Source organism: Grus americana, chromosome 2 (genome assembly GCF_028858705.1).
Source record: "Grus americana isolate bGruAme1 chromosome 2, bGruAme1.mat, whole genome shotgun sequence".
NCBI lineage: Eukaryota > Metazoa > Chordata > Aves > Gruiformes > Gruidae > Grus > Grus americana.
In genome coordinates, this window is record NC_072853.1 from 141221684 (window position 1) to 141234680 (window position 12997).

The following is a 12997-nucleotide window of genomic DNA, read 5'->3' on the forward strand; positions in this document are numbered from 1 at the left end:
GCTCATGTTATAAAATTAAATAGAATGAAATAGAAATTCTCAAATCAGTTCTAACTGGGTCTTTGATTGACAGGGATTTTTCTTCACCTTTGAAAAGTTCTTTTAACTTACTGGATCGTAATCAAAGGTGACCTCACTGATGACAGCATGATATTGTTAACCTGCACTCGAGTAGTAGAGTGGATGTACTAGGAGGAAATCCCTCTGTGAGTAGGAAACACGGACTGTGATCAGCTGAATCAGTCCGCAGCTCCTTACTGCCTCCCTACAGCACCCAAAAAGGGAAAATTCAGACTCTCTTAGCAGCTCTCTTCAACCCCAGCAGGGCCGCACGGGTGGTGCAGGCCCACAGGATGGACGCTGCCAGACAGCGTGCCTCGCGTTGGGCCACACGCAGTTTAAACCCAGTCTGGTCAGCAGAGCCTGCCGGAAGGATCCACCACGGTCCATCTTCTGCTTGGCTTACACACCGATTCCTGACCGCACCATCCTGGTTCCGATGTGCGTCTCTTGTACAAGGGGAGAGCGTGGCCAGTTGCCATTGCTCCGGCGGACTTCCCGTGCTATAGATTCTGTACATTACTCCACCACAGTAAAGCTAAGTGATATCCTGCCTTTGGTACAACCCCAAGAGTACCGCCAGCTTACCTTCCTCTACATATTTTACTAGTTTTGCTGTTAATCTCTCAGGATAAACATATACCACTATTTTAGATTCTGTACTAGTTGTTTTTCCAGTCAAAACCAGAAATAGGAACCTTTGGGGAAAAAAATGGTAAATATGTTAGCTCACTTAACAGATGATTTAAATTTCACTTCATCCCTCCAGGAATGTAACTGGCATAAACCAGAAGGCTCATCTGTGCTCGCAATAGTGTTGCAAATGGTATTTCAACAAACTACTTATTAAGGTCTTTACAGTATTAATACACACTTGTCTCGATGTTCCTCAGCATTTATAACAAGTTGACAGATATTCAGTAAGTAAAGGTCATTTTATTAAATAAGGGATTGTTGGTTTATAGTCTCAAGTACTCGCTTTGAAATTGTTAGAACGCAGATTAAACACCAAACTCCCCAGACACGAGTATCTGTTGCGTAGGATCATATATCACATAAATGGGCTTGTTGAAACACCTGACATTTACTTGTAATACACACTGCTGTAAGTGGCAAAACCATTCAGTTCTTGGTAATTCACACATTGAATTTATACATTGACTTATAGCTCTTGATTTCGATGAACAAAGAACACTTTGTATTATACTTATGTAATGGTTGCATCCAAATAAAATTAAATTCTGTGGTCTTCATGTGCCTTAAGTGGTAGACACAAACCACTGAAACAGCTGGAAGGACTCAGCGCTGTCGAGTCTGTTCCCAGGGCAGAGCTGTGGCCACTGACACTGCTGAGAATGTTCCTACCTGTCGTGGTTTAACCCGGCAGGCAGCTTTTAAACAACCACACGGCCGTTCGCTCCCACCCCCCGGCACTGCGATGGGGGAGAGAACCGAGGAAAAAAAAAGATAAAACTTGTGGGTTGAGATAAGGTTTAGTCAAATTAACCAGTGAATTTTATCACACTCTTTTAGTTCTAGAGAGCCAAATGAATTTATCATCAAAATACAACGGATCTTTCTTAACAGTCAAGCTGAAGGGAGACGGGTCCTTTAAGGGTGGCAGGAGCTTTTAGTGTTTAGCTGTGCAACAGCAATCCATACCAACACGCACAGAACACAGCTTAAACCTTTGCACTCATTTCTAAAGTGATCACAGCTATTTTTCATTATAAGGTGATTATTATCTTTTTTCTAAGCAACTGTTTTGCCATTGACATTGCAAGCTGCTTACAGTTTTGAAGTAATGTTGATGGATGCTGTCTTTTGTTCAAACCTTGTGTAAAATTCCCCAAAAAAGTATCCTATACCCTAAAAAAAAAAAAAAAAAGAAAAAAGAAAATTTAAAACAGCATCTTTGTCACTCAGCCTTTTTGTGGTCAGGATGAGATGCCCATTGTCATCCTCAGCTTAACTGTCATTATTCACACTTGTAAATCAAAGAATTTCACTGACGCGTGGTAGTGTTGGTGCTGCAAGGCTTCCGTGGGGCCACCCGTGCCGGCCACCCACGTAAGCGCTGCTCGGATGAGAGCATGCCTTGCCATTAGCACCGCCTGTCTTACAGACAGCTACCTTTAAAGATGTTTCATTCCCACTGTGGATTTTTTTGCTGTTGAAAGAGTTGTTTTAAACAAGAATACAAACATTGTACAAAATACAAGCTACCACTGGGAATAATAAAAAAAAAAGAAGTAGTTGGATTTACCAGAAAAGGGGCTGTGGATGTAAAGATGTTTACCCTCACCTCCAACCCACTTCGGGTCTCATTATAACTTTAAATTTTTCATACCAAATAGTAATTATAAATTAATTTAGCCCCTAGAAATGTGCATTATCTAGGAACATACATGAGTAGACAGATGGAAAGCAAGTATTCCAACTAGTTTCACTGAACTAACAAGTTTCATTAAACGTGCTGATAAAAATAACTGTGCTCTAAATCGCAGTATTCGAAATAAATTGGAAGAAACTTGGATGTTGACTGGAAAGTCGGCACACGTGTCCTACCAGTCAAGGAGTGGAAACAAACTCTGTTGTCAAACACTGGGTTTGATATTAAAACTGAGTAGATCTAGTCACAAAAAATAGTGGTTACTGTACATCTGATGGAAATGCAAGAAGAATACATCCTTATGCCCTAAAACTTAGGAGCTGGATTACATTTTTACAGCCTTTGAAGTTCAAAAAGAAAAAAAGCTTTAGGTATGTGCGAACGGCAATATCAGAGACAATTTTCAAGCTGCCTGCACGCACACCCAATCTGCTTCCCACTTTGATGCTGGGGCAAGAGCTAGGTACGCAGCGGGCCAGAACGGAGCCGCTGTTCTCTCCAACCGTGCCCTTGGGGCACCACGAACCAGGACTCGTGAACCTCAGCCCTGCAGCCTGGATGTCATCTCCACCCTTCTCTCCCTGTCTGAATTAGGTTAAAGGATGTTCGTACTGCGCAAGCAGCGGAGCTTGCACCAGAGGAAGATGTGGCAAAGCAACTCTTAAGTCGCACTAGAGTCTGGCAATCGACATTTATAATAGAAAAGAACAACCTGCAACCTAAAATCCTAGCAAAGATTTGTGAGGAGAGCTAAGGCAGAGAGAAGCAGGCTGCTCCCCGAATTGCCCCCAGTGAGGATCCAGGAGCGTAACTTTGGCAAACAGCGTGTTGTTACAACTTGAGACAGACGGAAAAGTGCTTACTTGTCAGAGCTGTTATCCCCCAAGAGGAAAGAAATTATGTTGTCGTGAACACACTGTGGGTAACAGACAGGGAAAGGTCCAGAAATAGAACACAACTAATAATATAAGACTGGGTTTGGAATATGAAATGAAAGCTGTCTTTCGCACAGAAAGGGGGTGGTTTTTCTTAGCAGAAAAAAAACCCAGGACTTTTTTTAGTCTCAATAGTATGAGTATTGCAATAGGCACGCATTGTCCTGATGAAGACTCAACCTACTACCTATAAATTTTTTTTGTTTGTTATACAGTATTATCAACATGATAATTTCGGTGATTGAGGACTGTATAAATTCTGGTCTCTATAAAATATTGAATAATATGAGATACTGAGCTTTTAAAGAGCCTTTGAATTCTACCTACAGCACAACAAACTCATGAATTTTTTTTTTAAATTTTAGATGCTACTAATAATCTGAGTCTAGCTTTGAAGAAAGTGCAGAATTTTCCTTACAAGCCAGTGGTTCCTTCAAGGTAAATTTAATAATTAATTACAACTTTTATTGTAAAGCACATTTCACAGTAAAGCTCAAGAAGAAAACCAACTTTCAATTTCAATGGCAATATGCATTTCTAATACTGCTCATTTCTTTCCATTGAAATAAGCCCACTCTAGTACCATACTTTTGTTCATTCTCTACTGAATCCACATCAGAAAACAAACGTTAATTGCATCTTTTCCATTAAGGCAGAGGATGATATACAAACAGAAAGATGTTTTGCCCTATGGGTCCTAAGATAAAAAAAAAAAACTTTCTATTTTAAAAATGTCTATTTACTTTCACTGAATTCTTTCGGTCTCCACCTTCCATTAGGAAAAAAAATATTGCAATTAACATAAAACTGTTGTGATTATTCCATTTTAACATTTATTCTTGCATAGAAAGTCAAATACCCAGAGACATCCATTTCAGACAAGTCATGGCATCAGCAGCACCCATTATTCCACAGAAACCACATTTAAGTCCAACTGGAAAAGGAAGTTTCGAAATGCTTCCATATGCATTAAAACAATTTTTAAACCCTTTTAGGTTTTGTGTTCCGAGTCTTTAGAAATGGTGATTTTTTTATTAGGTTTGGTAGCCTCATCCATCAGTTCCTTCAGCTGCCCAATCTGTTCATCACGGAAGTCATTAAGTTTTTCTTCTGTGAGCTGGATTCCATATACAGTCTTTTCTTTCAAGTTTTGTTTGTCCTCATTAATTTGTTGCTGTATCAGTGCTGCGTAGTTCTAATGAGGAAGGAATATAATAGTCACCAAAATGACAAATGCAGGATTCAGGTCAACTTTTTTTAATGCCATTTTACCGTAATAACATACTCTTACTCAACCTTCCACAACAGTTTATTAATCAACACCAAATGACAAAAAATACACTTTTTATAAGGAAGAAAACGCTATTAAGACTTTTCTAGTATCTACGGTCAATTTTAAGTAGCTAGTTTAAAATGTATATCGTATATGTACAGATTAATTTAATTCTGTCATATCACATACTACTCCTGAAAACAAAATTTAATTATAGATCAAATATATTTATGTAGTTAAAACTATTAAAATATATGGGGTTTTATCTAGCAGGATATCAATAGGATTCACTTTGTAAACTTATACATCTGGAAAAGTAGTATTTTTGAAGATATGTATTAGAAAAAGCCATCTATAATTCCACAATGTCCTACAGCCTTTCTGCCTAACCACTCTCTGCATTTCTGGGAACTAGTAAGGTCATTTGCCCCCAGCCCTGGCCGGCTCCAAAGGTGGTAGGAATTCAGCAACTGAGACACTTCTGTCGCTCCGTCAGCTTTGGAAGAAATTAGTTCCAAAAATTAAAAGTTCAGAGAGAATAAGGACAGATACCGCCACACTGCATACTCATGCCCTGAAGGAAAAAAAGGATAACCACTTCTCTGTACTGTTTTGGATGTAAGTAAGTCTGTTCAGACTTAATTTCAATCCTGTTGTAACAGAAAGCATTTGGACCATATTTACTTAAATAACAGCATTTATGTCAGTGGACAAGCAAGACGGACGATCAATACCAGGCTGAGGGCCATTATAAAAGCAAAACTTTCTCAAGGTCAGAAATGGAAGTGGCCAACAGGTTACACCAGTAATGTGGGCATAGTCGGAAAATTGCTTTCTCCCCACTTTGGAGCAATCTTTGACCATTACGACTCTCCTAAATTACAATACTCGAGGGGTTTGCAAGAACAGCAGTTCTGCAAACTTAATTTGGCTGGCGGAGCTACCGCTGACACCGCTGTGCTCAAAGTCCATCAGCGGGGCTCCCGTGCACTCCCTGGTCCCCTGCCCAGCACCAGCCTCGCTGCATCGGCTCTCAAACAAGTTGTAGTGAGTGAATTTGTCAAAAGCTTCAAGGCGTGTGTACTTACTGAAGTCGGTGAACCTACTCAGGTGTTTAAAAGCTAAGCCCGCATTTAAACACTGGGTTGGCAGGGAGTCTAAACTTTTATTTTTCTTAAGAGGAACTTAAAAACAAACTCCAGAATTGAGAAATTAATTTCAAAAACTAATATTTATTGGAAAAAATATAGGCTTCTTATTTTAGTAAGGTAGCCTTTAAAGTATCCTTAAAGTTTCAATGGCAACTCTGAAATAGTATAAGAAATCGAACTAAAAAAACCTATATTCTGAATCAATAAGAATAATGACTGTGTTACATGGTAACACTTTTTTTTTTTAAATAAAGGATTAAATATCAGGGGTATTCAAAAGCACGGGATTTTGGCAATAAGCATTATTTTCATTTCAAATTTTCAGCTGGAAGAAGCCTCTTTATGGAATACTGAATTGTTAATCCAATTACCAGCAAAGTTACTAAAGCCACTACTTCAGCTGCGTGTCTAATAATTCCAGAGAAGTGGGTGAGAAGGAAGAATGTTATTCATGAGCATGTGATAAATTTCAAAATGACAACATTTACTCACATAAATACACTACATTGTTTATGGACCACATCAACCCTCACTAAAGTCAGCAGGATCTTACCACCCCTGCTGCAAAGCTTAATTCATGGCTATTTAAAACAAATAGATAGATAAACCAAACTGGGCAAACAAAAGTAAATTTATATTAATACAGACTCTGAACTAAACTGATTCCTCATTTCTTGTAGAGAGATCTGTAGCAGCAGCATTTTGCATTAAAGTTACCTAATAAGAAAGATAACAAGTTTCATAATACCAAGATTCTTCCCTACATTGGCTCCCCCCTTTTTACATTAAATACACATTCAGGAACAGTGACAATACTGTTAATCCCTGTAGTAATCCTACACCTCAGTGGTATTGCCTTACGGCAGAGTTGGTCCTAGGTTTAGGAGGAACTAAATACAGTTTTTTTCCTGATGACTGAACAATCAAACAGTAACAACAAGAGCAAAAAGAATAATGGGTTTAAAAGTCTTCAACTCTGTGATTTACAGAATTTCTTATTGTCGTGGTTTTACCCCAGCCGGCAGCTGAGCACCACGCAGCCGCTCGCTCACTCCACCCCATCAGGATGGGGGAGAGAACTGGAAAAAACTCGTGGGTTGAGATAAAGACAGTTTAACAGGTAAAGCAAAAGCTGCACACACAAGCAAAGCAAAGCAAGGAATTCATTCCCCACTTCCCATGGGCAGGCAGGTGTTCAGCCATCTCCAGGAAAGCAGGGCTCCATCACACGTAATGGTTACTTGGGAAGACAAACGCCATCACTTTGAACGCTGCCGCCCCCCCCCCCCCCCCCCCCGCTTCCCCCAAGCTCCTTATAGAGTGAGCATGACGTCATATAGTATGGAATATCCCTTTGGTCAGTTGGGGTCACCTGTCCTGTCTGTGTCTCCTCCCAACTTCTTGTGCACCCCCAGCCATCCCGCTGGCAGGGCAGTGCGAGAAGCAGAAAAGGCCTTGGCTCTGTGTAAGCACTGCTCAACAGCAGGTCCGTAGAACAAAAACATCTCTGTATTATCAATGCTGTCTCCAGCACAAATCCAAAACACTAGCTACTATGAAGAAAATCAACCCTCTCAGCTGAAACCAGGACACTTATCAAGGCAGATGGACAAATGTGATCTCTGACACCAACAGCAGACCAGTAACACACCAACATGTTGCATATCAAATATTCCACCTCATTCTATCTTCAAATTGCTAAACAGAACAATCCGATCAGTATTGATTCTGGACTCCAAAGAAAGTATACCAAATAACAACATTCACAGTATATAATTCAGAAACAATACTGAAAGTAAGCAATGTGAAATTCTCCACGTCTTATCAAGAGCCCTGAGTAAATGCACAAACCCTGAGAACCCCTCCACACGATGTCCCACCAGTGAAGGTTACACAGCGGGAGAAAAGTTCTCCCCATCACTCATGATCAACCACCTGGGAGCAGCCAGGGGCTACTGCTGCAGGTGTGTGCTATGGTACAGAGAAATAACTGATGCCCATTTAAAGACTGTTTAGAATTTTATGAACTTTGTTGACTAGATCATCCTTTCCAAAAATATCAAATTAATTAACGGTAAAGAGTCTGCAAATTTATTTTTTTTAATCTAGCATCAAATCACCACATTTCACAAAGCATCTGTGTTAAAGAAACCAGATCTCGGAAGCGATGGTCCTCGAGAAAGCCACAACGCCCACTCTCACAGATGCCCTGCATCCAGACACGCAGCGATGGACTGTATCTGCCCATTCCTTGATGTCAGGTGTTCTGCTTCGCAGCACTGTAACATGCTCCCATCTGGACATGTCATAGCTGGCTCTTTTTCTCCCACTCATTTTCTAGCTGAACAAATGTTTTGTACATGCCAGAAAGCCTCAATAGTCGCCATTTCACATCGATTTGTAATGTGAACAAGAATTCCAAATTGGACCCTGAAAGAATGCTGGGTTTTGGTTGGGTCATGACAGAAAATGGAACTTTCTCACCTCATTTTACCAAAAGGCAGTGATGCACCAAAGAAAATATGTTTCAGCCTTTACAAAAGCGATGGAAAAAGATCAAATACATGGCATATCTCATTTTCACTGCCTATGATGCCAGATGAGGAACGAACAAAGCTTGGGATATTTAAGTGTTTAACACATTACTGTTCCTTCAGAAATTCATACTGTTGTTATGTGACCAGTTGTGGTGGGTTGACCCTGGCTGGAGGCCAGGTGCCCACCAGAGCCGCTCTCTCACTCCCCTCATTCACTAAACAGGGGAGAAAAGGCATAACGAAATGCTTGTAGGTTGAGATAAGGACAGGGAGAGATCACTCACTAATTATCGTCACGAGCAAAACAGACCAAACTTAGAGAGGGAATTCATCTAATTTATTACTAGGCAAAACAGAGTAGAGGAATGAGAAAATAAAATCAACTCTTAAAACACTTCCCCCCACCCATCCCATCTTCCTGGGCTCAACTTCACTCCCGGCTTCAACCTTCCCCCCCTCAGCGGCACAGGGGGACGGGGAGTGGGGGTTACGGTCAGTTCATCACATGTTGTTTCTGCCGCTTCTTCATCCTCAGGGGGAGGACTCCTCTCATCGTTCCCCTGCTCCAGCATGGAGTCCCTCTCACGGGGTGCAGACCTTCAGGAGCAAACTGCTCCAGCGTGGGGTCCCCCACGGGGTCACAAGTCCTGCCAGCAAACCTGCCCTGGCGTGGGCTCCTCTCTTCACGGGTCCACCGGTCCGGCCTGGAACTTGCTCCAGTGTGGGCTTCCCATGGGCTGCAGCCTCCTTCAGGTGCCTCCACCTGCTCCGGCGTGGGGTCCTCCACGGGCTGCAGGTGGAATCGCTACACCCCCTCATCCTTCCTCCATGGGCTGCAGGGGGACAGCCTGCTTCACCATGGCCTTCACCACGGGCTGCAGGGGGGTCTCTGCTCCGGCGCCTGGAGCACCTCCTCCCCCTCCTTCTGCACTGACCTTGGTGTCTGCAGAGTTTCTTACATCTTCTCACTCCTCTCTCTGGCTGCAAAAGCTCTCTCTAAGTGTTTTTCTTCTTCTTAAATATGTTATCACAGAGACGCTGATTGGCCTGGCCTTGGCCAGCGGCGGGCCTGTCTTGGAGCCGGCTGGCATTGGCTCTGTCAGACACAGGGGGAGCTTCTAGCAGCTTCTCACAGAAGCCACCCCTGTAGCCCCCCTGCTACCAAAACCTTGCCACGCAAACCCAACACACCAGTGATTTGTGGAAAGGTAGTACATAATTTGCTGGTACGTAGCTCTGTAATTTAAGATTTGGCTTCTATACAGAAAATACACCATTTTGCTAACTGCACATGAACTTTAATATGTTGAACTCCAAAGTTCAGTAATAGGTTTAAAAGCATAATAAAATTTTAAAAAAAAAAAAGCTAATACTTGTTCTTTCAGTTATATACCTTCAGTCACAAAATATGATGATCACAGTCCCTCACAGCCAATAAGGAGGAGCAGCATGTTTGTGTATGCTCTAGTTTTCATTAGAACTTAATACCTACAGAACTGAACTATTTCTGACTGTCATCTTCCCTACCAGCAGAACAGAAACAAACCCTTGCTTAACTTTCCCAAACAAGGAAAATTACTTCGCTTCTGCCTTTCATTTTATTTTACATATAACTACATCTTCTAAATATAACAAAACTCCTTTGTCAATCACGACACAAATGCCTGGCAGATTTTTCAAGGGCATCTTATTCCAATTACGGTTTGCATTCTGCTCACAGAACCAGAGACAGGAGACACAAAATGGAAGAAGACAAGTAAACCTGCACCCTCGCAGAGCCAGGGTCGGTGTACAGGAGGATGGCAGAGGCACACATGTGCTCTCCTCCCTTGGACGGATGGCCAAGTGTAGCAGGCCTGAGGGACAGCCTCTGCACCTTAGGGTTTTTTAGGTTGGTTGGTAGTTTCTTTGTAAGTAGCTCTTACTGCAGCCATCCCCTGCCTGCACCAGCCATACATTTTCTGGGAACCTACATTAAAAAAAAAAAAAAAAAAGACAAACAAAAGCCAGACAACCAGCTGAACGGTAAAAGCCTTTGCCTCTTGTATATGACTGCCACCAGAAAGAAAGGGGATCAGAATCAAGTTCAAGTCAAGACAACCTCTCCTGACAGTTTACGATCAAAAAGCAGCTGCTTTATCCAGGATTCAATCCCAGCATGCTGGCCATCCATATCACAGACACCTCAGAGTCCCGCTCCTCCCCGTATCCATCCCAGTCTGAAAGGAGGGTAACAGTCCAAGGTGCAGACTGGCCACGTCCCTGCATTGCCAACAGTACGAGCAACGGCAGACACCCCAAAACTCTCCATATCGCCGATGCAGAGAGGCAGATTCCTCACCTGAATGCTCTGATGCTTTCCTCAGAGACGCTGGTTCTGCCCGCAGTTCACGTTGGCCCCTACAGCGTGCAAGCTGAAACCTGGCCATTAGGCTCTCTTAAAATCCTATGACATGATTAAATACTTGAACCTCTAAGTGATTTCTACAAAAACACAGAAGGTGGGTATTTGCTGTAATCAATAACCACAGAGTTTTTAATTTAAATTCACTAACTGAAGCAAATACAGAGTTTTCCTCTGCCCTCTGATTCATAAGCATTCACAGAATGCACAAATTCATCAAAAGGGCAAGGGGATGGGTGACATTTGAGGTTTTAAAATACCACACATTACAGAAAAGGTGTCAGCCTTGTTGTTTGCAAAGTCGAGAAGGATTAAATACAAAAATAAAAGCAAAAACCACACAACCAAAAGCCCCATTCCCTGACTGCCACATGGACAGACTTCTATCTGGTCCAGTGCATGCTGACAGACATTTATCTCATATGCAAATACAAAATGCTGATAAGACATTTATGATTTAATCGTAAGATTAAATGAGTTAAGAACCCATTTGCCCATTTTCACTGGGAAGAATGGTAATCATAATTTATATTTTCTTTGGTGTCCTCCTCAAAGGTAGGCTTAACATGTAGAACCTTACATTTTAGATGATCGCTCAAAAAAATGTCTAAAAGATTGTCATTCATGTAGACAGAAAAAGTCAGAATGGATATGTCTGTCCACAGTAACTACCTATATGATTCACTTTGCTGCCAGATCAGAAGCCGCTACTCCGAGACACGTTAAACAAACGGGGCACAGTCAGGCAAAAATTATTTTAAACTGATTTTCTCAGGGTGACATCAAAAAAACAAACATGGCCTGACAGGCAACCCTCATAGCTCCCTGGAAGCTAACTTTAAATTGCAGCATTTCAAATTCTTCTGCTACTACTAGGAGCAAAATCAAACACATGCTGCTAGAACGGTAACATGAAGAAATTACTGTGAAGAAACAGCGCAGCAAGGAACAACCTGTTCTGATTACTGTGCAGAGATACACTGAATGCATTATGGTATGCACGTTCAGACAGAATTCTGCAACTAATTTACAGTATTTTTTACTACAAAACTGTTTTGTTTGTTAAACTAATTGAGCATCAGCAAATGGGCAACCTGGTCCCTGCCCATGGCAGGGGGGTTGGAACTAGATGGTATTTAAGGTCCCTTCCAACCCAAACCATTCTAAGATTCTACAAAAAGACAAAATCTTTATAGAAGTAATTTTTAATGGGAGATACACCTCATAAAATTCCAGAGCATCATTATTTATTTTACCTGGAGGAGCAAGTATAGTTAGAAATGTAATAACAAACCCAGGAAAATTCTATCACACTTAAGCTCAGCTTAATACACAATTTCAGTGGGTATTTTTCATACACTTGCATACATGTTAAACCATAACAACCTAAGCTTCACCTTGTAAGACCATTTAAAATATCCCATAAACATTTTTAAAATTGTGTAAAACACAACTACTGTCAAATAAATTACCTACTCTAAATAAACAGCCATGTGAAGTCACACATTCTCTAACAAGAATAATGTATTATCAGACAATTTCAAACCACCTTTGTTTGTGTAAAGGACACGCCATGATCACTTCAAAAAAATTGTCAATATACTACAAAGGGTAAATATAATATAAGGGAGTAAGTCTTCCTCCTGCTTTTGAAAATACACATCAAATGGTATTTGAATGATACCAGGTAATGACATACGGCTGGCATTATCAGAGTTTCTTACATGGAAAATTAAAATAGTAATTGCTGGGAAAAGGGCAACAGAATGAAGACAGGAATCTCATTCTGAGGTACTCAGCACAGCAGAGGACTCTGGGGGATAAAGATGTCCAGCTCCTAGCACAAGTCTTGACAGAAGATGAAAGAACAACTTTCTCTTCTGGAATGTAGATCACTTAAGCATCCATCATATGTGTAACAGCAAACCAGAGGCAACTACTAGTGAGAAGAACTCGCATGAACACAGAGCACTGGCTTAACAGTTTCACCTCCTGCTGAAAGCATGACTGATGTAAGGTGAGCGGTTACTGCTGGGCGGCTTCGCCAAAAAAAAAAAAAAAAAAAAAAAAAAGTACTGACTCTACTGTGAGTACAAGAGGGAAATATCAAAAATTATTTTCTAATCTTTCTGAAAACACTATAGGACTTTACACGTGACCCTGGAAAACACCACCCTCCAGAAGGTATGAGGCCAAATGTTTCATCCATACGTGCTTCAGCTCCGGGAGAGCAGCCAACACTCTT

The 12997-nt window shown here is 41.3% G+C and overlaps 1 protein-coding gene across 1 annotated transcript in view; it reads right to left on the minus strand.

Annotated features, from left to right (window-relative positions):
- Window positions 1–979: 979 nt before the first annotated feature.
- Window positions 980–12997, minus strand: part of SDHAF3 (succinate dehydrogenase complex assembly factor 3) — a 40982-nt gene continuing 28964 nt past the window's right edge. The window contains exon 2 of the mRNA XM_054818003.1: window positions 980–4582. Within this exon, the coding sequence (XP_054673978.1) occupies window positions 4379–4582 (204 nt within the window). The 3' untranslated portion in view covers window positions 980–4378. The remainder of the gene's footprint in view (window positions 4583–12997) is intronic.